The sequence below is a fragment of the Pollicipes pollicipes genome, unplaced genomic scaffold (assembly GCF_011947565.3).
Source record: "Pollicipes pollicipes isolate AB1234 unplaced genomic scaffold, Ppol_2.1 Scaffold_3087;HRSCAF=3621_pilon_pilon_pilon, whole genome shotgun sequence".
Lineage (NCBI taxonomy): Eukaryota > Metazoa > Arthropoda > Thecostraca > Pollicipedomorpha > Pollicipedidae > Pollicipes > Pollicipes pollicipes.
The window spans coordinates 44,746,007-44,770,993 of record NW_023596225.1 but is presented as its reverse complement, the minus strand read 5'-3'; the positions used below and the strand labels follow the sequence as shown (position 1 = coordinate 44,770,993).

Below are 24,987 nucleotides of genomic sequence, written 5' to 3'. Positions count from 1 at the left end.
CTAATTATCTCAACATAACACGTTTTGTTGCAAATACTTTCCTTAAGCCTTAGTAAAATATTTTGCAATTCATGGTCATTACTCTCGTGAACAGTAAATACTATTCCATAAGCATTCCTTTACTTTAATTGGAAGTCAACCATATTGAAGGATCTTTTTCTCGGGAGTGAATTGTCCTTTTTCTAGATAGAACAGCAGCTTACCAAGAACGGTACCACATTTTTCTGACATACCATAGGCTTTTGTGAAGACAATAGCGTTGATCTACCAGGCAGCTACGCCAAGGAGACCATGCATAGAAAATCCCTCGAATCCCTAGATATTCTCAGAACAGTTTAAATGGAGACATCCAATACACCAATCGGTTCCAGGGCATTGATGCTGCTCAACTGTCGCCAAATTTTAATCATCAGCGCATCTGTCTGCTGTTCTGCACCTGCTCCCTGAAGTGCCCAGATGAAGGCCAAGTATTTCTGCCCGCGTCACGCGTCTGGGCAGACGGCGTCAGCTCCGATTGTAACCTTCGCGGTCACCGAACGGGCAATCCTCAGACGCTTCGCTGCATAAAAACTGGAGCACCGGGAGGCGTCGGCATCAGTGTCGCGAAGCCAGTCATTGGCCAGACATGAAGGTAACGTGTAGGGCTCTCAGTGTCTGACTGACTGATGACAAGGTCCGCGAAATTGTGAACGAAATGACGATGGAGAATGCCGGGAGGTCCGGTTCAGCGGTGGTCCCACTATTCAGGTCATGTCATGTGCCTTGCATAAAAGCATTGTGTTCTGTGGAGAAATCCGCTGCTTGCGTCAGATTTTGACCGTAGCCGGATTTCTTCGGCAAAAAAGCGGAGGAGTCTTTCTGGTGAGCTTTTTAGATTAAAGGCGATCGGGCCGTCATTTCAGATAACGAACTTCATACAAAAATTGACGAGAGGTTGGACGCTGACAAGCAGTGAATGGCGGCGTCAAGATGATGAGTGCTCACATGTGGTTCGACATTTCCAGATCCTCATCGCCGCCTCCGTCCTGGCCGCCGTCATCGCAGCCCCGACCGCGCAGTCACCGGCATATCACGCAGCACTGGTCTATAGTCCGGCCCCGGCGCCTTACCGGCCCGCCCCGGCACCACACCGGCCCGCTCCGGCCCCCTACAAGCCCGCTCCGGCCCCCTACAAGCCCGCTCCGGCGCCCTACAAGCCCGCGCCTGCTCCCTACCGCCCGGCTCCGTCCTACAAGCCGGCCCCCTACCATCCGGCCCCCTCCTACAAGCCGGCCCCCTACCACCCGGAGCCCCAGTACAAGGAGGAGGCCAAGCCGTACGCCTTCGACTACGCCGTCAACGACCACTACTCGGGTGCAAACTTCGCTGCCAACGAGAACAGCGACGGCAAGCAGACGTCCGGCTACTACAAGGTGGCTCTGCCCGACGGCCGTGTCCAGACCGTGAACTACGTCGCTGACCACTACGGCGGCTACAACGCCGAGGTCACTTATGAGGGAGAAGCCCAGTACCCGGAGTACAAACCCGCCCCTGCCTACAAGCCCGCCCCGGCTCCTTACAAGCCCGCTCCGGCTCCCTACAAGCCCGCGGCGGCACCGTACAAGCCTGCTTCGGCTCCGTACAAGCCCGCCCCTGTTCCGTACAATCCCGCCCCTGTTCCGCACAAGCCCGCTCCGGCTTCGCACAAGCCCGCCCCTGCTCCGTACAACCCCGCCCCTGCTCCGTACAATCCCGCTCCGGCTTCGCACAAGCCCGCCCCTGCTCCGTACAGTCCCGCCCCTGCTCCGTACAATCCCGCCCCTGCTTCGCACAAGCCCGCTCCGGCTCCGCACAAGCCCGCCCCGGCTCCGAACAATCCCGCCCCTGCTCCGTACAAACCTGGCTATACACCTCTTCCTACACATGCGCCTGTTCCCACCTACAAAGCCTCTACCACCTACGCGCCAGAACCTACTGAACAGCCTCAGTCTACCTACACGTCCGGGGCCACCGACAAGCCAGCGGCGAGCAGTGAATCTACCCCCGTGTACGAAACCAGCCCTGAATACTAAAAGTGCCCACTTGAATGCGTGCATCAGGGAAATCGTACATATTGTGATACTCAGTGTGCTTGTAAGTTAATCGTGTGCCATTCGTGATGTTTTGTCAATATATCCTGAGCCGATTGTGGAGCTGTAATCGCAATCGGCGATAAGTGAATGCTGTTGGAGATGGTGCATAGCATGTATGGTATTGCGCGTGCACCTTTCGCCATTCTGAAGGGTTTGTACAGTAGGCTTCGCGCTCAGGGCACATGGCAAGCCGTCTGTTTCATGCGCTGGGAAACCACCACTTCAGCAGTGTGGTTCCTGTTCACTCAAGTAGTGTGGTTCCAGTTCACTCAAGTAGTGTGGTTCCAGTTCACTCAAGTAGTGTGTTCCAGTTCACTTCAGCAGTGTGGTTCCAGCTCACCTCAACAGTGTGGTTCCAGTTCACTTCAACAGAGTGATTCCAGTTCACGTTAGCAGGGCGGTTCCAGTTCACTTCAGCAGTGATGCTACAGTTCAATGGATGATTTGTCTCTACTGATCATGCAGTGTAATGGCAGCACGAGCCTGACGAGTGTTGACCTTTCCAAATCGTTTAGCCCAGCCGTGCAAACATTTGCCCGCATCGTCGATCTGCCCACAAACCCTTGTGCCCGCATCACCGAGCAAATTTTATGTACGGAGAGTTTCTAATCTCTTTCATGTGTCCTTTTAAATTAGGTGTAATGTGTCAAGCTTTTGAGTTGCGAAAAAGCCGTCGTTTTCAGCCGTCCACGTCCAGTCGCCATTACAATGTATGACCTGCGTACGGGAGGTTCACCTGTGTGTCCCTGCATAGCCTGTTTTACAGCATTCGTCCGACAGCACGAAAGCATTCATGTTATTCTACGGTAATGTAGACGTATTTGGTCGCCATGTTTCTCCGTGGTCCAGAGGTTTTAAAACTATATTAAGTTCATTCATCGCATTAGCGGCAGCGTTACAGGCAAGGGTACGGCAATCTTGAGTCATGAGACCAGGATCACGCTTTGTGTGTGTAGGATAAACGGGACGATGCAAATGTGAAAGCTGTCAAATGTACGATGGCACCATGATGATGATGCCGAAAACCAAAAATAAGCAAGGCCCCTTTGGTAACCGATCACAAGAACTCTTATTAGTGGGCTGGGAAATGTACCACTTATAAGAATTTAACATTTGGACGCCAACTGACTCCATTCACGAGAGAGAGAAAGAGGGAGAGAGAGAGAGAGAGGGAGAGAGAAGGAGAGGGAGAGAAAGAGAGAGAGAGAGAGAGAGGAGAGAGAGAGAGAGAGAGAGTAGAGAGAGAGAGAGAGAGAGAGAGAGAGAGAGAGAGAGAGAGAGAGAGAGAGAGAGAGAGAGAGAGAGAGAGAGATAGAGAAGACGAGAAGAGAGAGAGAGAGAGGAGAGAGAGAGAGAGAGAGAGAGAGAGAGAGAGAAAGGAAAGAGAGAGACGAAAAAGAAAGAGCGGGGCAAAGAGAGTGAAAGGTAGAAATACATTTGCAGGTATTGTTATATGCAATGGAACATAAAAGGTGTATCAGGTTTTTGCAGCAGTTCGATTCGGCAATGAAGTCCTTCGGTAGCTCCGATAAGTCATAGATAAGTTTACAAGTGATCTTTTATAACTTTATAACATTTATCACTTATAACTTATAACTTATTTAACATTTATATATTAGATAACTAACGTTTGAAGGAAATGCGCTCCCCGTTTTCAAAGCAATGCGGTACAGTCGGACACGAAAACACAAGATATTTTAAAATATGAAAAACGATCTACGATATAAAAATAACCGCTCCTCATCAGCCCATCAGATTGCACATGAGAGTATCAGGTCAAGGTATAAAAAACACTTCACCAGCCAGTCTACTTTACCATCCTTTTTTACTCCGTGATGAGCTCCAGACACTGACCACCTCGTTGTCATGGTGTGACGGAACACTTCCCGGGGTCAGCTGGTGGTTGACCTTGACAGTGACCGGACGCGGCCGCGCTTGCTCCAGCCGGAGGCGGGGCAAGTGCCAGCGGGTCGACTGAGCGGTGCGCGTGGGAGGTCGGGTGGCAACAGCGGCGATCCGTCATGATGCAGTAAAGTGACGACAGGTAAATCATTGCGGCTGCGGGTGCTAGCGCTGGCTGGATTTCCACTTTTGAGATGCTACGGTATTGAAACTGTTTCTGGAGATGGCCCAAGCCTACAACGGAACGAATTCTGCAGATTTCGAATAGGTTTTGAAGGCGCTGTAGCCTACAGAGCCCACGACAGCAACACGAGCAGAAGCCACAGGCAGCCGTTCCGGAGACGGCGAAGGCTGTGGAGAAAAAGAGACGCAAACGGCGAGCGTCTGGTGGGAACAGCCTCAGAAAAGTCGAATTGCGTCACATGGAGGGAACCTCAATGCTGAGATTGTAATGGTCAGTCAAAAGGTGATTGAATCTGGCATAGGAAAGGTTATATTTTTATAGACAAACCATTTAAAAGTATGCAACACAGAACCACGATTCTCTTGTTCGTTGGCACGAACAGGGACGCAGAATTAAAACGATTCACTGAGCGCCTCCGGTGCAGTGACATGATGACTGAGAATCTGAAAGACCAATTGAAAACATGAACCACAGGATATCTTCCATAATCGCCACATATTCCGATTTCGGGCCCGGAAGTCCGAAAGTATTGAAGAAAAGCCTTCGGAGATTTTGAGAAAGCGACTCCGGGACGTGTAGTTGTTGAGCCAGGACTTTCGCGTCGTTCATAAAATACAAAGTGAGGGGAAGTTATTTATAAGTTTGTTCGGAGGGACGTTCGTGATCTCCCGCACGAGCGGTGGCTCGAGCTGATCGGCCGCGGCCGACCGGGTTCCGGCCGCAGCCGGACAAGTTCAACTGATCAACAACAGACTGCAACACTGTCCCCGAACCAGTTCTTAACTGCAGGAAGCCGAGGATCACCAACGCACTGCTGAGCACTAGGAACTAAGAAAACGGTGGCAAAGTTTACAGCGTGTTCTCCCGGCGAAGTTTGGTTCTCTATAACCTGGGACATGGAGGACAGATGGTGTGCGCGGACGACGAGGAGAGGCTGCAACGGCTGACCTGCCAGCGGGCGGCCGTCGCTCCTCCGGCAGCGAAGGGCGGAAGTGGCCGGTCGGCCCCGGCCCTAGGCCAGGTGATCCCGCCGCTTCCGCCACCTGAACGGATACTGCGCGGTGGGGACAGACTGGACGTGGCCGTCCTTGCTGTTGAAGAGGCACCCTGTAGCGACGGCTGGACGCCCGGTCGCCATGTGATGCGTTAGCCTTCTCCGCAGATCGACGGTGCTACGCTGCTGTTGTCCTGGTGTGCTGCATTAAAGTTGCCGCTCGAAAACCGAACATTCCGTTTGCGTGTGATCATCGCGTGCCTTTTTGTGCCTTCTTTTTGTTGCGCAGTGAACCTGGTTCCTTACAGTGATTGATACAGTTCAAAATTCGACAGGAATGTTGGGTCTTTGGTAGGTGACAGCAGAACAGTATTCATTTTACATAGAATATAAGGCTAGAAAAGAAAACACCGCGCACAGACCGACGTCAATACGCCACTTTCTTATAATTTTATTTATATATTATATCTTCAGTTATGTTTTACATTCATTTGTTCGCTTTATGATATGTTGCAATGCATTTATTATATTACGTGTGTAAGGCAGCTTCTTTATTGTCTTGACTAATTCTTGAGTTGTAATAAAGCAGAAATCTAACGCTGTCAAAACGGAAATAACGCAGCCGAAAGTGAAAATGTTATGGTGACAAAACTGCAAAAACGGAAACAAATTACGACAGACTAGACCACATTACAAGAGACCATCTTAGTAAGACGAAAATCGTATCGCTTAGTATCGGTACGTGCTCGCTAACGCCTGCAGAGTGAGCCTGTGTAAAACACATGTCGAAATGTTGACGTTTCGCTGCATGAACAGATTGGACCGCAAAATGTTTACAAGCATAGTACCTTTGATAAGGAAACTTTTAACAGGTGACAAATATGACACAAACTATACTATATTAGTGCTGACGTCACAAATGAGTGGTGACACCTTGTTTTCCAATGCCTCTCAGATCAGTGTCTTTCACAGACTTTACAGCCAAAATTCACTTCACAAATTAGACAACATAAAACACCGAATGATCAGGCTCATTACCAGTCGTAAAAATCGTGGCTGGCCACAACATCTTGCGACAAACGTGGTCAGTTTGCTATGCGGCGTTTAAAGCGTCGTGTCATTTGAGACGGTTTGGCTCGAATGCTTGCCACAAGATAATGAATTGGGTTCAGTGCGTGTTCAGTGCAAGGCTGCGGGCTGCCTTTGGTTGCGTTCATGTCGTGAGAAGCTGGCTGGCTGGAATAACGTAGCCAATCGTCAGTTGTTTTTTAAGGCGCTATGATACTTTTTTAGGATCCACCATGAAGGACGTCGGGTAATAATGCTAAAAAGCCCTGCCGATCTAGCAGTATTGTTTTTTGTGAATACCCAAACTGTACCTTCAGAGGCCAACGGAGGACGTTGAGGCGACACATGTCAAGAGTGAGTGAAGATAGTAAAGACTACAAACGCTTCCAGCGATCGTGCGATGATGTCACAAACCAAAAGTGGCATTTTTTCAGATGCTTGTAGACCCAATGCTATCGGTAAATGTAGCGCCACAGGAATGCAATTTCGCAAAGTCTGTCGGCGGGAGTGGGAGAGGGGGGGGGAGGGGGGGCGTCACAGAAAGAAAAATAGTTAAGTCTGTCTCCGAAATGCACTTCAAACAGTTTTTCTTCCCCGATTTCACACACACTCTTTTCAGAGGAAGGAGGAGAGCGCAGTGTCTCAAATTTGTTTGCAGAGCTGGCTGAAACCTAACAAAAGGATGATTAATGAAAAGCGATGAATAAAAATGGTAACCATAAACAGGAAACTACATCCATGGTTGGGAGGCGCGCTACCCCCCCCCCCCCCCCCCAACTGGATAGGAAACTAGACACTTCTAGGCTGGGTATGTTAAGTATGCCTTTGTTTGATAATTTGATTGGTTTAGTCTTAACCATCATTTAGTGTTTGATGGGCAGCAAATGATACTTGAGTGCAAACGAACTTCCGAAGAAAAATTTTTGATGGTTATACTGCATTGCATTTCATTCGCCTTTGCTTTGTGGCTTGCCACATTTAGACTTATATCCCAACGGTTTGTGATAGCTTTGGCTCCAGGTGACTGTTAAAATGGCTCCAGATTTTGTCCGTGACAGAAAAGGCACTTGTTCCACCGCTGAACGCAGCATCTATCTCGGGGGAGTAAACCGCACAGGGAGTAAACCGCACAGGGAGTAAACCCCACAGGGAGTAAACCGCACAGGGAGTAAACCGAAAATAAGCAGAGCGACACTCTGACGCTGTCATATCGGAGATAATGCAGCATCTATATCCAGGGAGTGAGCCGCACAGAAAGTTTCTGAAGCTTAGTACATCGTGTGTGTCCCATCGGTCCACATTGCGGCGGTCGGACGGAGTGCTGTACCGTGCTCACCGCAGGCGGCCATTCGATGATGGCCAGCTGCAAGTGGTAATGCTAGAGTCGCGAGTTTGTTTGAATTGGTTTAAAATGCGATGAATAAAATGACAATGTATATATAAACAAAACATTGGAGCATAAGACCTGGATGGTACTGAGCGTGCTGTCCCGATTGGCGTTGGACCAACGGGATGTTATTTTGCCAATAACCTAAATCAAGCCCGAATGTGGTAGCCAAATATTCCGTGTGATTTCAAAAACTTATGTGACGGGTGCGAGCGCTGTAAACCTAGGTTCCTTTCTGTCCCGACAGCAGGCCGTCCCTGGGCTGACTGCCGCATCCGGAGCTTTGGGAGAGGCGGACATCGCCGTGCCTAATATGCCATGCCGCCGTGACAACGCCCTGCAGCGCGCGGAGTAACAAATGCATTATGATTTTGTAAAAGGAGATTTTGGAGACTAAATGAGATGTTCTGGAATACAGGTCACGACTCAATTTTGGATCGAGCCCTGTTTGTCCTTCAAGCTTTGAGTTGGGCATAAATTCGTAATATGAGTGTTGACCCGAAACGACGTGCACGTATTTGTATATGCATACGCATATGTATAGCGCAATCGCAATTATATTCTTATAAAGGACACAAGTGATATCTGTGATGGATACTAGTGTAGCCCACATGGTGCCACACCTGTGATGGCTTTCACAGCCTGATCTATCTCGGTTGGGCGCAGCCTCTTTTATTCGAAAACAGTTTCGGAGGAGGTGTTCTTGACCACACTCCGGACGATGGCTAGCACACCTATCGGTAAGACAAATTTGAGATCCTTAAGTCAATTTAAAACGGAGTATCGCACGCTGCACCACGTGATATCGCGATATGTCATATATATATATATATATATATATATATATATATATATATATATATTATTTATTTATTTATTTATATTAATGTATGCATAAATGTATGTATATCTGTGTGTATGTATATATTGTAACTGCCTGTATACATGCATCATTAAATAGATGCCATGTTTTCATTTTCGAGTTCTACTATACTCTCGATACTTCTTCTCCTGCAGAAATCTTGAATTTTGCATGATCTCTTTGATTTTGTGTGTATCATAAGCATGACATTGAATGACATTGGCTTCACCGCTCAATTCAGATTCAAGCAGCCTGAGACACAAGCGTGGAATCACTGCAAGGCGGCCTGCTACCTCTTGAAATGCTGCTTAAATCCTTTACGCGCAAATGATTAATGAACCGTTCATTAAAGATGTGCAACGCCATTCAACGTCAACACTTTTAGCGATAACTGCACACATACAAAAAATGGAAGTGTGCAACAGGCGGCACCAGGGGTGTCACTTAAAAAACGGCGGAGCCTCTGACCGTTATTTCCATTTGTCGGTATGCACATGCACAGCATGCACAGGCACGGTATGCACGATGTGTTCGTGCATCGCTAAGGTCTAATGGAAAAATTTGGAGTCATCGGAGCTATGACACCCGACACCCAAGGTGCCATGGTGAAATCCATGGCAGGACCCGATCGGTCACCACCCAACCGCACGGACATTTTCAGGACTGCGCTTTGACTCCAGCAAGGGGAGCTGATAAGTACCAATACACACAACGTATACAAGTTTAAGAGAACCAGTCAAGGGGTGTGCGTTGATGCCCCGTATATTGGAAGCAGACGAAGCATGGCCATAGGCTTACATGACGGGCAGCTTTGCGGCGGTAACCGCAGAATGGCCGGCCTCGTGGTGCCGCCCTCCAATGTCTTTGGCTTCATGATGCGGTTTCGGTGCGGCGACGAGCCTGGCTCACAGAATGACATGATCATGGGCGTGGCTGGTTTCCACATCGCCCCAAACAGTTACCTAAGCGTTTGCTCGCTGCCATCAAGCCAAATGACCACGCTCGCGAGGCTCGAAACAAAAGAAAAACATTTGGGTTCACATTTGTAAAGCTATGGTCCTCATGTCATAAGATGTATCCGACTAGCGTTCGTGGGCCATATCTGTAGGAACCTCTCCAGTCTGTTTGCCGGTTGACTGAATCCACATGGTCACAACGCGTCACGATGAGCAGGCGCAGGTGTATTTTTCCTAGCAAACATTCGTATGAAAGGTCATGAATTAAGCATGAAATAAATGAACGGGTCTGATTCAAGCGTTTTATTTTGATACAACGCCGAATGTCATCATTGCGAGCTTGTTCAAGGCAGGACGGCAACTAAGTCACCTGGTTACCTATAGCGAGGGGATATATGTATATATATATATATATATATATATATATATATATATATATTCCGATAAGTTCAAGTGCGCCTGACATTACACAGGTAGACACTAAGCAATTTGGGATTAATATAAACGGTATATCTACAACACAAGGTTTTAGGCCATTGTCACATGGGGCAATACAAGAATCACGATCATCAGCAGGCTTATAGACCCAAGGCACGCCCATGACATGTGGCCCGTTTGACGGCCACGACTCTGCCGGTTCTCACAGTGTCCGCCTCGTATGTGGGCGTAAAGACACGGCCCGCCTGTCCCACTGCAACGCGTGAACGGCTGACGGGCTCATGTACCCCGCGCTTATGTGGGTTTGAAGCTTCGGGCTGGAGAGTCTGAGCATCAGATGCCAACGCTTAAGCGCGTCTGCAGCGCAGTTAAGCATTGAAGAGTTCCAGGGAAGTTTGCGACATAACTTATCGTTTGTGCTGATCATTACAAACGTATTGCGGATAGAGCTAGTTGTGACTTTACAAGCCGCAAACAGTGTGTGGTACATATTGAAGTATCTACCTGCCATTTCGTTCACGCTTCACCCATCATTTATCATACTCGCACCCAAACACGTAATTTTGGCACAGTTTGCACCCAGTGCGACCGTTTACCCGTTTTGTGCTAAACACCTCCCGCATAAAAATGTTAACAGTGCTAAAAATGCCAGAAGTTAGCTCGTCTAAAAATCCTGGCTTGAAAATGGCTACTGAGTGAGAAAAATGATGTCGGTTATATGCAATTTGCATTTTCAACATTAAAAATACATAAATTGGTTAAAACATGATTACATTTTTGCATTGAATGTTTTGAATATGGCACCCAGGCTTGCATGTAGTCCAGATATTCATATACAATTAGCCAAGTTTCCAATATCAGGTCAGCAGTTTGCTCCTTCAAAAATTAGGCTGCGAGTACAGAAGCATGAAATATGAATCACGCGCAAACGCGCGCACACACACACACACACACACACACATATATATATATATATATATATATATATATATATATATATATATATATATATATATATATATTATATATATATATATATATATATATATATATATATATACCACTGACAATCCTTCTGCAAATCTGCTAATCTGTTTCGCTGGCTGCCTCTTACTCACATCCGGGTGTATTGCGACACTCGGAAGCCAGCGCTTGCTTCCCAGGACCATGCAGAAGCAGGTCAGACGCCCGCTGAGATAATTAGGGAAGTGGTACGTGTGACCAAGTGAGCCGCGACCTTCGTCAACATCGGCGTGGTAAAGCGCGGGCGTGCCGGCCTATAAAAACCGGCCACCCCACGGGAACCAGCATCAGTTTCCCACTAGGCGCAGGCTGCATTCAGCAATATCATGAAGGTATGTATCAGCTTTAATACAGGCTAGTGGCAGTGTCTGGTGACGGAAAGTGAGATGGTATACTTTTTTGTTAATTTTTAATGCATAGTTAAGGACTCAGTAGTTTCAGAGACGAGTGCGTACCCACATGACATCGCTGCAAATCAGGAAAATGTGCAACTCCATTGAAAAATAATGCACACCGTCCTAAGTTGCGAAGTGTATATAAACATCTACATATAGATCTTGCAGTTCATCTTACATTGCTTGCATTTTCGGTGTTTGGACCAACCTTTTCCGTGCAAATTAGACATGAATGCACCTTGCGTTTCCCACAAAATTATGATGTCATCTCGATGACTGATCCGGTTACCTGGCTCGCGCGTTTATGCGCCACCTTACGTGGATTGTTCTTTGCCTAGTCGTAATGTGGCATGTCAGGAAGCAAACACGTCTATGTTTCCTTGCAGGTCTTCATCGTCGCTGCTTTCCTGGCTGCGGCCTCAGCGGCCCCGGCTTCACAGGCCTACAAGCCCGCTCCGGCGGCCTATAAGCCCGCCCCGGCGGCCTACAAGCCAGCTTCTTACCACCCGGAGCCCCAGTACAAGGAGGAGGCCAGGCCGTACGCCTTTGACTATGCCGTCAACGACCACTACACCGGCACCAACTTCGCCCAGAAGGAGGAGAGCGATGGCCACAACACCCAAGGATATTACTCGGTGGCTCTGCCCGACGGCCGTGTCCAGCACGTCAAGTACGTCGCCGACCACTACGGTGGCTACAACGCTGAGGTCACCTACGAGGGAGAGGCTACCTTCCCCGAGTACCACCCCGCTCCTGCCTACAAGGCTGCTGCCCCCGCCTATAAGGCTGCCGCTCCGGCCTACAAGCCCACCTACAGCCATCCTGCCCCTGCCTACAAGGCTGCCGCCCCTGCCTACAAGGCTGCTGCCCCTGCCTACAAGGCTGCTGCCCCGGCCTACAGGGCTACTGCCCCGGCCTACAGGGCTGCTGCCCCGGCCTACAAGGCTGCTGCCCCGGCCTACAGGGCTGTTGCCCCGGCCTACAAGGCTGCTGCCCCGGCCTATAAGGCCGCTGCCCCCGCCTACAAGTCCTCTTACTGAGGCGGTTTACGACAGCATCCTCGGGTTTCCGGCTTTTAAGTCTTTGTCTTGTGTTTAAAGGGTATTATGCGTATTGAATAAGCTTTAACACGCTTGAGTGATGTGATATTTATGATGTGTAATGCGTGAACTGTCCTTGTAATACAACCTCAAGATGCAAATGAAAGGTTTTTTGCATCCGAGTGAGCAGGACTACACTTGCCACATGCCAGTGCATTTCAAAAGGCTCCGTTTCCCGCCAGAGAACACATTTATTGGTATATTCTTATTACGGATAGCACATTGCTCTTCGTAATCTCTCTGCTTTCCACGTAGTGCTCCCAGCGGCGTAGCAGACGTTTCATAACTTAACTAAAGCTCTAAATGGGGATATTTTTGTCATTTTAAAATATGGCCGATCCCAGTGCGACACGTATGGGAGGCGACCTCTTGAAGGCGATCCTTCATTTGAGGAAACTAATAGAGGCCACCGCGGTGAGTTTTGACAGTTGGATGCTATTGTCAGTCAGAGTTTTGGTAATACCAGTGGCGCGGTGAGACGGGCCTCTGTCGGGGTGGGGAATGAACCAGCCGTGTATCCTCATGAGACGGGCCTCTGCCGGGGTGAAGAATGAACCGGCCGTGTATCCTCATGAGACGGGCCTCTGCCGGGGTGAAGAATGAACCGGCCGTGTATCGTCATGAGACGGGCCTCTGCCGGGGGTGCCATGGCCGGGAGGAATGAACGGCCGTGCGCCCTTATGAGACGAGCTGACGTGGGCCTCTGTCGGGGTGAGGAATGAACCGGCCATGTGCCCTCGTAAGACGAGCCTCTGTCGGGGTGAGGAGTGGCCCGGCTGTGTGTCCTCATGAGACGAGCTGACATGTGTCTCTGTTGGGCTGAGGAATGAATCGGCCGGTGTCCTCATTGGACGGGCCTCTGTCGGAGCGAGGAATGAACCGGCCGTATGTCCTCAACTAACTGTGATCGGCGGTGATGGCCGGAAGGACATGCATACTCAGGGTGGCTTCTTACATAAAGGAAAGATCAAGGAGGCTCCCTAGCTATGCTAAGGTGGACTTCCCAGTCCCTCCTTAGATGGACCAAAAGGCTATCCTTGCATCAAAATGTCAATGTTCGTCATCAGGAGTACTCGTTTATGCATTAGATGTACCTTGCATTGGATCTAGAGGCCCCGTTTTTTTTTGTTGTATTCAATGGGCTTTGCAGTTTCGGGAGTCCGTTCTGAGAATCAGAATGCATCTGTGGAAGAGTTTTCTTCTTGTCTCCAGGCTCATTTTGCGTTCCAAAAGGCCCCTGTTTCGGTCCAGGAGACCTCGTGTTGGGATCAGGAGGCCACTTGTTGGATTGGGAGACCCTGTTGTTCATGGAAGAGTTCGTGATCGCTCCATCTATGGTAAGACATGTTGTCTTTCCAGATCGATTTTGAGATGCAATACGATGCACAGGTCGCTCTTCACTTCACCAGATTCCCCAATCAGATGCAATGCTTAAAGCACTCATACTCGAACCAGAAACACTTGGCTTGGACCTAAAAATGAGGACTTTCTAATGGGCACATATCGTTCCTCATGAGCAATTATCTTTTTAATAATATTAGTTTATTATAAAGGCAAGAAACAGCCATGCCGGGTGTTCTTCGTTCACCACTTATGTAATTTTGTTTATTGCATGCCAGACATATATGAGAGGTTGCTGCAATGATCTCGTCTATATTCAAGAGACGAGGCTGGTGTGACCGAGTGTCCGAGCGATCCGGGACCCTTTTACAAAAAAAACCGGCGTCTGATATGTCTACTTACAAAACCCAGGGCAGACTGCGCAATCATTTTTAAATCAGTCTTTTCTGTAGTTATTCTAAGTCTAGCTACCCAGCAGCTAAAGAACAATTATGTTTAACGGCAACTCCCCTGCATGGCACGAATTAAACCTGCATAATCAACAAAATGCCTATCCAATGAGGTAACACTAAAAATTGTTAGTAGAACTACTAGATGTCCGGGGACGGGATGAGGAGGGGAGGGGAGCGGGGGGGGGGGTGGGTGGAGGGGAGGGGGGACTCATACACCAAATTTTCCGATGTTATTATATTGCTCCAGTGTACCTTGACTGAAGGGAAACAACAAAAAGGCTATCGGCGCCTGAAGTTCAGATGACTTTTATTGTCACTGAGAGGCCAATTTCTTTTTAGGAGCCCGTTCGAGGAGGTCGGGGGCGCCAAGTGAATAAGTTAAAGGGCTCCACATCACAAAAATATAGCACGCGTCAGGGGACGTGGGACATTGCTTGGAAGGTAACGTAAGGCAAAATAGTCTCCCGGGCAAAATAAGATGTGGTGACGCAATTTTGGGTGCAAAAAGCCTTGTTACGCTGACAAAAACAGGACGTGCTTACGTGCTTATCATACGTGCAGTTATTCGTGCAATTACGTGCTTATTATACGTGCAACGCGCTTATTTCGCAACAGCTGGACGAGCTTATTTCTGGAAAGCGTCTGGCATGGCTATAGAAACAATAGCTCGTGTGACGTTTTCATCTGTGCACACGACACGTGCAACATAGAAATACGACCATTACGAACATCTTGAATCGGATCGGATACATTTGACGAGCTCCGCATTAAACGCGTTGCACTCATTGACTGGCTTCAACATAAACACTGCAGTTGCAACGTTGCAGACATTCATAACTAGTGAATTGCCAAGAATGCCTATAAAAATAGTTCAAAAATGCGATTAAAACTGTACATATAGCCGTCTAGTGAGTAGTACAATCAACATTATGTTCATATATATATATATATATATATATATATATATATATATATATATGTGTGTGTGTGTGTGTGTGTGTGTATATGTATATACATATATATGCTCCGCAATAAAAACGTAGTAAAAAATAGAACAAATAGTAGCTCAAAATGGCCGCCTTATTACTCTCATTGCCCTGGCACACATGCTGTGCGAATATGTGCGGGTTAATATACCACCAGCTTCCTGGGCACCACTATGACTAGCCATGTCATCTAGCATTGTAAGCCTTGCACCTGCTCACCATGCAAACTTCGGTACCAATGTAGAGGCTGACAGTCATGCATCAAAGCGTGAAGATGAGTTATGGTTCACCGCACAGCTTACACCGCACACGTAATTTGAATTTGATCTTGATGAATACGCAGGCTAAGTCCAGTCTTGATGTGGACAGAATTCATTTCAAGATTCCTAGCCTTTCACGGGGCCGTTTATGTACTTTTTCTTTGGAGTGATGCGCATTGTGTGCAGTGATGTGGCTCATGCATCGAAGACTTGCACATCTACGAGCCGCTTCGCCCCTTTCCCCTTCCATTCAGCTTGTTCCGGGCTTTCGGTCCCGGCGACCGCCGCCATCGGTCTCCATATCCGGCGCGCCGAACCTTGACGGTGCAGCGCCGAGCGCAACACGCTCTCCGGGCCGCTCGAAAGATGTCGCTAGTGTCTCGATGGTGGCGTGCAACGATGCAGGGCCAGGCTGAAGTTCTGGCTCTCCTTTGAAGACGTCAGAAATATCCAGTGAATCTAACTTGTCCGATGTTTGACAAGCTGACGCGTGTTGATGGCATGCCACGAGGCAATCGCACGGCGCAGCCTTCAATGCTCCCGATTTACTCGATTCTGAGGCCGACAGAAATCAAAAGCTGTCACCTGAAGCATTGTTGGGCGATCCATTGTTGATGGATACCGTAGCGCTCGATTTATTCTCACTTTGATTTCATGGCTTGGACTGTTCCCCATGCTTCTCATGTTATCAGAATGACATATCTAGATGACTAGGATCGTTAATTGCCGTTTGACGCGGGAATATTTCGATAGATGGGCTCACAGTGATGATTTATTTCATGGCGTTCAAGCACATACCAACGTCAGGTCCATCCAGCGAGTTGCGGCGAATCATGAAACAACACCGGCTATTCTAATCATTCAAATCCATAGCGCATTATTTTACCTCAAAGCCAAAAACCCTAAAGTAGAGAACAAGAGGTCAAGAGCTGAAGTAAAGTAAGATCGCTCCCGTAGCCTCTCATCCTTCAGCCCTTATTCTGCAGCGCGCTTTAAGTCGAGACCGCTAAACCAAAAGAGAGACAACGATTTCTAAGGAAACGTGTCTGTTAGCGACTTTCCACCCTAGCTTCATGGTGAAGCCACAGTGCATATTAATTTATTAAAATAGATGACGATTTCCAACGTTCACGGTGCTGCCATACCGCTGAGTATGCAAAGTGATTAACAGATTCTAGTTTTACCATAGATGATAGAGTCATAGCAGTGGCCCTCCGTGGCAATCTGTCAGTGACCTGTGGCGCAGCAGGCTGAGAACCTGTCGGCTGATCCTGCGCCGCAAATGCAACGTTCGCCGTGTGAAACATTGCCTGACTTACTCTACACCAAACAAGCCGAAAAAGCGCGGAAGGGTCGATTTAGACAAAAACGCCGCCGAGTGTCATTTACTGCATACGACACCGGTAACAATTTTAACATACCCGACGTCTTATCGGCATTGAAAAAAAATGAGATCAGTGTAGAAAAGGTGCATTTAGGGTCAGTTACTGCATACGTCACTGTTACCATCTGTATCTGTATACATGCATACTCAACGTTTCATTGGCATTTTGCATTGCTTCGCACTTTCCTTTCCAGAGACTCCGTGTGCACCTGCGCTCATATGCAGACTATGACTTCCTTATTCCGGTGATGTAAACGACCAGCGCAGCACTGTGCCAATTTCGCAACGGCCAAACCTCAACGGGGCACGTGATTGTGCACCCACCGTGCAGAGCGGCGACAGGGGGACGTGGACCGTGACGTATCTGCGGTCGCGAATGGTCCGCCGAACCGTTTCCTGTCGGCGCTCTTGCCAGAGCGCTGCGCTGCACCCCTAGACTTCCGGAGATTCAAGGATTTGGAACATAATTTTAGCCACTCTGATTTAGGATGGGAGCCTGTTTGTGATTGTTGCGCGATGTCGTGACTTTCGGTTGTTGATTTGTTATTTCGAAACGTGGGGGAAATCGCCGTGTCGCAGTTGGGTATCACCACATTGCACGGCATGATGGCCTGGCTGCAGCTTCAGCTTGGGGTCTGAGCGATGTCGAAGCTGCTCCACTTTTTCTCAGAGCTAAGAGCTGCCTCCCTCCCCCACAACTGAATAGAAAACTGTACACCTGACTGACGGTACCGATAGGAGGCCTCGGGACGCTCACACTGGCTCGGCGAATTCCGAGCATGCGATCTGCTCATGCCCATCAGACCTGGTGGCCGGTGGTGGCGGTGCAGTGCCCGAGCATGCTCTGCTCGTGCTCACCAGACCTGGCGGCCGGTGGCGGTGGTGCAGTGCCCGAGCATGTTCTGCTTATGCTCACCAGACCTGGTGGCCGGTGGTGGCGGTGCAGTGCCCGAGCATGCTCTGCTCGTGCTCACCAGACCTGGCGGCCGACAGTGGCGGTGCAGTGCCCGAGCATGTTCTGCTTATGCTCACCAGACCTAGCGGCCGGTGGTGGCGGTGCAGTGCCCGAGCATGCCCTGCTCATGCTCACCAGACCTGGCGGCCGACAGTGGCGGTGCAGTGCCCGAGCATGTTCTGCTTATGCTCACCAGACGCGGGGTCTTAAGGAGGCGATGGGTCGACTATGGAAGCCACAGGGCCTTTAATCGCCCTCAAGTCAGCTCATGACTGGGGCTGACACGGCCTTTAACAACCATCTGTTTAATTACCAACTGTTTAATGTAAACGAAAAAAAGCACCCGAGTGAAGTGTATTCAACGAGCCGCCCCATACGCGTGTTAAATACTGATGTCTGGAAAATCCACGTCGGCAAGCCCGTGCCAAAAACTCATAAGATAAACGTCACCAGATAACGATCATACGTTTGAAATATGCATCGAACCAGTGCACCGAAATCCATAATATGTTTGACGCCTGATTTCAAAATGTCTATACTTTACAGGTATGGTGCAAGGTAACGATTCATTTTTTATGAAAACTAAGACTAAAATAGCCAGATGTCAGTTACAAGGTATGCTGTGTGTCATGTCATGTCATTGGGGCTTTACGACGCACTCAGCTGCTGAGGCTATATGGCGTCGCCTACCCCTCACCCTGGCAGGAAGGGCGGGGCACCGCGGGGAATCGAACCCCGTACCTCTGGTTTCCCAGACGTGCAGTAGCCATCGCATACGCGTTAACCAATACACTACCGGCACCCCTTACAAGTGTGCTGGCGACGATGGGACGCCAATTTGTGTTATTTTGTGATGGGATTGACTACTCAGTGTGTTGGCTTCGGCATTTATACATCGATCTGTTGGGTTATTACCCGAAAATCATCAACTTTTCCCTAGCCATTAAAAACTCATCAACGTTTATTAAGTGTCGGTGTTTACAAATTAAGTAGACACTCCGCAGGCTTCAACTCGATTCACATATTGCAGCATTATGCTAGCTTTATACGACTTAGGATCACTTTATTCATGAAAAAAACTCTTGTTTACATTATTGTTTATGTACTTACAAGCCGATAGGGCATTTTCACTCAAAACCAACTTCCTATACGGGTTGGTAGGTAACTGTGGCATTGCTTATGTGTTTGGATGGCCCAGAACCAAGGCCAAAACCCACGAGATGAATCAGCTGAGCAAAGGGTGGTGATTTGTATCCGTAGTTTTCTTAACCTCTTCTTCCTGTGTCTAATCACGCTCACAGACAGCCTGGCATAGGCAGACCAAGCGCGCTCCGCACAATCTGACTCAACACGCGGTAGTGTTTGTGCTGCGGAGCCAATGTGGCGCAGCAGTGCCCATCAGTGCCGCACCGCGCGCGGCGGGCGGCACACCATGCAGACGGCGCAGCGGATGAGCGCGGTGACGTGCGACTGCCAAATGCGGGGATCATGGCAATGGCGGGATGTTTGCTTCCGTGACTCGCGATATAAAGAGAGCACGCTGCGAGAGCACTGCACCAGTTCAACTGCCGTCGCAACAGATCCAGTGCCAGCACAAGACCAGCTATGCGGGTACGTGCGCAAGGTAGTCAGAAACTGCTGTTTCGTAATGTAAAAGGTGTTATCAGCATGCTTTGCGGTTCTGGACTGCCTTTTCTGCAATGGTTATCACCCCTCGTCCACGTGCCTATCGTGACAAAACTTTGGACGCGTTGCTGTGAGATTGCAGTCAGTGAAACACTTTTCGACTTGCAAATGCTTACTTATTGCGGGGTTGCGAGTGCAATGCCAAGCCAAAACACTCCGCTCAAGATTCACGGGCCCTGATGGCGAGTCAGGCTTGAGATTCTGGTAGCTCTAACTCCACCCCAGTATGGATTGGTTAAGACTCGAATGCAAGCTGATTACGCCATGGATCAGACCACGGTTCTGACGTGTGCGAAATGGAATGTGTGTTCTCAGCCTGAGACACATACCCGTGACAGATTCAGACTCGCACGCAAGGCTTTGAACTTCCCCGGCATTCAACCTCTAGATGCAGTTCCGTTGAATGCCGCCATCAGCACATGCATTGTGTTTTCTTCATATTTGCGCTAACGCCGGTCTTCAACATCTGAGGTGGCTGTTGACGTCCAACCGATATGCTTAGTGCATTATAAACGTTTGCAAGACGGCAGATGACCAGTTAAAATCTCAATTCAGCCCCGTGTATATGGCATGATGAACAATTATTTCAAGCCCTGATTAGGAAATATGTATGCTAAAGCATACACCTCGTGTCACAACAGTACAGCTACACACATAACTCTAACATTTTTCAGGGTTGTGTAAGTCAAATAATCGATTTTCAAAACTTGTGTTACAGCTCTTCATACTGGCTGGCTTGTTCGCGGGTGCCACCTGTGCGATATCTGAGTTCGCAGACTTCAAGGACGATTTCTACAAATCGGTTCGCGCGCATAGGCCTTCGTCGGCTAAACAAGCCGCCGTCTACAAAACGCCCGTGTATGGCGCAGCTCCAACCTACGAGCCGACTACATATCGACCAGCCCCGGTATACAAGCCCACCACCGTCCGTCAGCGACCGACGTACGAGCCAGCTTTGACCAAACCATCCCAAAAACACATTCCCTCTGGTCTGCGCCAGAAGCCAGCCTCCAAGCCGGCCTCATACCGAACATTTCCAGCGGAAGAGGCTGCCGTCCTCCGCCAGAGGCCGACGTACGCACCCATCTCGAGCGGAGTACTGCAGAGATACGCTCCCTCTGCGCTCCGCCAGCAGCCACTGTATGAGCCGGCATCGTACCGGGAATCTGCAGCGTATGAGCCGTCCGCCCTCCGCCAGAGCCCGACAAACGCACCCACCTTGATCGGACCGTCCCGAAGATACACACTTCGTCAGGAGCCGGCCTATGAGCCCTCCCTGGACCGTTCAGCCGTAGTCAAGCAGCCCATTCTGTACGATTCGGAGCCGCAGTACAACGGGCAGCCGAAGTCCTACGCCTACGACTACATCGTCAACGATCAGTATTCCGGAGCCTACTTCTCCCAGAAGGAGGAGAGCGACGGCCACAGCACCCAGGGGTACTACACTGTGGCTCTGCCCGACGGCCGTATCCAGCACGTCAAATACATCGCCGATAGCGAAGGTGGTTACAACGCCGAGGTCACCTACGAAGACAGCGTTTCCAGCCGTCTTGACCTCGCTGCGCCCGAGAACCCGCCCGGTGTAGCGGAGCCCGACCCCGTGGAGTACCCGCGAGACGCTCCCTACAGCCCTCCAGAGAGCTATCGCGCCTCGACGGCATACGAGCCGGTCACGACCTACCGAGCCAACCCGGCTGTCGAACCGAGCGCTGCCGGAAAGTCGCTCGCTGTCAATAGGCGTGACCCCGTTTACGAGAGTCGAGATGTGTTTAAACCGTCGGTCTCATTTAACTTCCCCCACGCGAGCGATGCAGCCACTGCTTACAAAACCACACCTGCCGCCGGGCCCGAGCCAAGGTCAGCCCTCCTGTCGGCGGTGACATATAAGTACTATCCGTCTTACAAGCCCACGCCTTCACTTAAGCCCACGTTGGCAGCCCAGCCCAAGCAAACCTTGCGGGTGTACCCCAAATACTCAGCGGTATCTCGGTATTGATGGGACGGGGCCAGAAGTTCATGTCTTCTCTCGTTACGAGCTTACCCTCTTACCCTCGCTTACCCTCTAGAGTCCATGACCAGGGTGGCGGCGACAAGTCACGGGTACCTCTCGTGACGATCAGGAAGATCCATCCGCGATTTTTGCATCGTGTGTGGCTATTTTACACTTGTTATTACATCACTGCTCGTTACCGGCTATAATACATGGTTTGAACGTCAGCTGGTCGTGTCACTGACTGGTGGATGTTGTGGAAATGTATGTGGTATGTGGTTGAATGCACAGCTACGCTCTCACATTCAATCTGATGTAAATTAATCACACCGTTGTAAAGCGTGACGCAGTTTGCGGTTGGGTGTTTAGTTTGAGTTCTAAATGGGACGGGCGCAATTGAAAACTATTCTCGGACGCGCACGTAACTGTTTGTTGTATTCCCTCCTGAATCACTTTGCATACATTTTCCTCGCGCCGGCCGTCCGCTTTTTACGCTGCAATGCTTCTGCAATGCTGTTGCAACAACAAGAGCTGTGTGGAGAGAAGTTGGTAGACCGTTGTGACGCAGTGTTTCACAGCAAAGCAGTGTGCCTAGGCGCGCATAACAAGCTTACTAATGAAAGCGTCTTTGTTTATTGTTATTTTAACAACATGCTACTGGAATTACAGAAACGAAGTTGGTATAAATACAGCGAAAACCCATAAATGTGTCAACCAATAACTTCAGAGGCAGAATGCTGACAACCTATCAGCTGCTTACACCAGCAAGGCTACTTTTACAGCGAGCCACGAGCAATGCGATAACACACCGAGTGTCATTACGTCGTTGATGCGAAAACATAAGTGAATTGATCCCCATGCAGGTGACCGCTATCGGTGCACAAGTATTCGTATTTCGTTACAAGCATTAATTTAGAAGGCAGAGATTCCCTGTCACCTATATTGTCTGGCTTTGGGCATGGGGTGATAGTCTAAAAACTGGCAAATCCAGTATGGGCTGCATTTTTTGGTGCTGGCTGCTAAAACGTTGTATAAAGCACTTACTCGTTGGTGGGCATAAGTCACGCTGAAGCTGGGCTAAGTAACTGCGCAGTTTCCACGGCCCGGCATATCCAGTCAAGGCACCAGCGTTTGGTCTCCAAGGTCGAACTACAAGCGGAGACGGCGGATCTGAGCGACCCAACTGACTGGCACGCCCGTTACGACAAAGTTGGGTAGAACGTAAAAAGCTGATTCATATGCGCTGGGATAAACGAGTTATGTGTGTTATCGATTGCCGGCATGGGGTGTGTGAAGCATCCCTCGGGTCTTTTGGAGGCTTAATTGGAACCGTCCGGCTCATCATAATGCAATTTCGGTGACCTTAACTTCCAGACATTATACACCTACCTTGAAAATCTAGGATCTCCACCACGTCAGGTCGCTTCCCCTTGGCTTCGTTTCAAACGTCTGGACGGCGATGATATTGAAAGTCGTTTCGCCGCGAGGCACGTTCAGCAATTTGCGCAACAGAACCCATTGCCTAATTGTTCTGAAAATTAAGTTCTTATATCATCGGCACCATCTATGCTTTAGCATTTCCTTGGGTTATTTAGAGCCAAGGTCACATGTTATCAACTGTTGTAGCTTGCTTCAAATTAGAACTCAAGCATATGAACTATATCATGAACCCAAGCATCCGACTTAGGTCATTTTTTGTACAGTGGTCATTCAAGGTTACGGTCATGCCAGGTCAAATGTCTAAAATGTATCATATTGCCGATAAGTAACAATGTGGGCATAAATGCTGGAGTTTTATCAACAACGCCGCTGGATATAAAATATTTTACTCTAGAAAATGCATGGACAAGTTCATTGGAGGTCCCGAAGCTGCCGCCGGCAGCCTAACGATGACCTCTGTAGCAGAAGTCGACCTGCTTTTATTTCTGTCATCTTTACTTTACGGAAATGCGCGAAGACTAGACCTGGTTTGACCTCGTTTTGCGCAATTTGATATGACGGGTAACCTCATGAACCATCGCAAAATGGTCGGCGGCCGGGTTAGAAATGTAATGTGTAATGAATAAACTTCATGTTAAGTCATGTTGTAGATTAAGTACGCGGCCACCGCCCCGTTTTTGTTGTTGCCGTTTTTAAGTTTTGTGTTAACGCGCTGTGTATGAGATAGGCACCCAGTGCGTGCGATAGTACGACAGCGTGACAGTGCGATAGCCGAGGGAAGGTCGTGTCCGTGCCCTCGCTCCGGTGACGCTGAAGGTGAAGGAATGTCGGGAGCCGGCGAAGCTTGGATATCGGGCAAAGCCACGCATTCTTAGCAGAGGGGTTCGATGGGAAGATGTGCAAGAGCAGGCTCACTGCCCTCGTGTTCATACTCGTGATTGAGTGATAAACTTAAGGCTTTTTTTGCAAAGCCTTGATGCACCAAGCAAATAAGTTTAAGGAATTGAACAAATCCATCGAATCTGCATGTTTGAGCACGAACCAGACACCAAATTTAAAGCCGTTTATTTGAGTACGAACAAGCCCATCGGCTTATGGAGAACGAGGCCCAAATATAAGTGTATCACAGCGTTACTGCAGTGGCTTTATCCCTTTGCATGACTGACACAATGCTCAAGATCACCTTAGCCTTATGTCAAGGGCCACTGGAACACCTCGTGTACCCTTCCGTGATTACCCAGGGCGCTTGTTGCGCGTTCATTGTGGCCTCAACCGGTTCCCCGTGTCGCTTGGAGGAACCGCAGACGGCCATTCTGATGTAAAGCACCCACATTAGGCAAGTTATGGGTGATTGCGTTCTTCACTCAAGTGATTTAATGCTCTTAGAGGCGGCGAATTTTCGTTCGGGCGTCCATCAGTTTAAACGTTATGTTCTTGCAGAACGACACATGAATAATGCTTGATCGCGCGCTCGTTAACGCAAACAGCTCCGTTTCCATCCAACCAAGTCGACCGAAATGTCGTGGAAACCAGCCTTGGCGGTAGGCCTATTGTGAGGGCTCTTATGACAACGCGAACGCCGTGACACAAATACCACCGACGCAAAATGGAACAAAGCCAAAAGGAGCGGGTCAAAGCTGTCACGCAGCCGGGCAGCTGGCAGACTGTCACTTCCTGGAGTTCAATAGCAAGATGTAATGTGCAGTCATAACAAGACCCCTGTGGATGGTCCGTGTACAGCTGATCTATTCCACGATAAAACCGCACGCGCATTACGCGCTACATTTTAACTTCCTACGTGAATCTTTGCATGGGGCTGCCCATTGTCCTAAAACCAAGCAACCAGGCATAAGGAAGATTAGAAGAACGCTCAAGAAATCGCAGCCTCCGGAATTTGGGGGGGGGGGGGGTTATGCAGCGAGGGTGCCTGTGAGGCTCACGACTCAATGCAGACTAGCCCGACGCGTGCCAAACAATACCTTGCCGGACTGGCAATGACAGATTGCATCTTTCGGTGATTTCAACATTTGCCTTCATAAATGTGCATTTTGACTTTATGACTCCATAGCATGT

The 24,987-nt window shown here is 49.1% G+C and overlaps 1 protein-coding gene across 1 annotated transcript; it reads left to right on the top strand.

The window, feature by feature from the left end:
- Window positions 1-1,277: 1,277 nt before the first annotated feature.
- Window positions 1,278-24,236, top strand: LOC119090236 (cuticle protein 19-like; the record flags this gene model as incomplete). Its single annotated transcript, XM_037213021.1, has 3 exons — window positions 1,278-1,597; window positions 20,724-21,153; window positions 24,210-24,236. Coding segments are annotated over 3 exons (777 nt in total), but the record flags the coding sequence as incomplete, so codon positions are not given.
- Window positions 24,237-24,987: the final 751 nt, after the last annotated feature.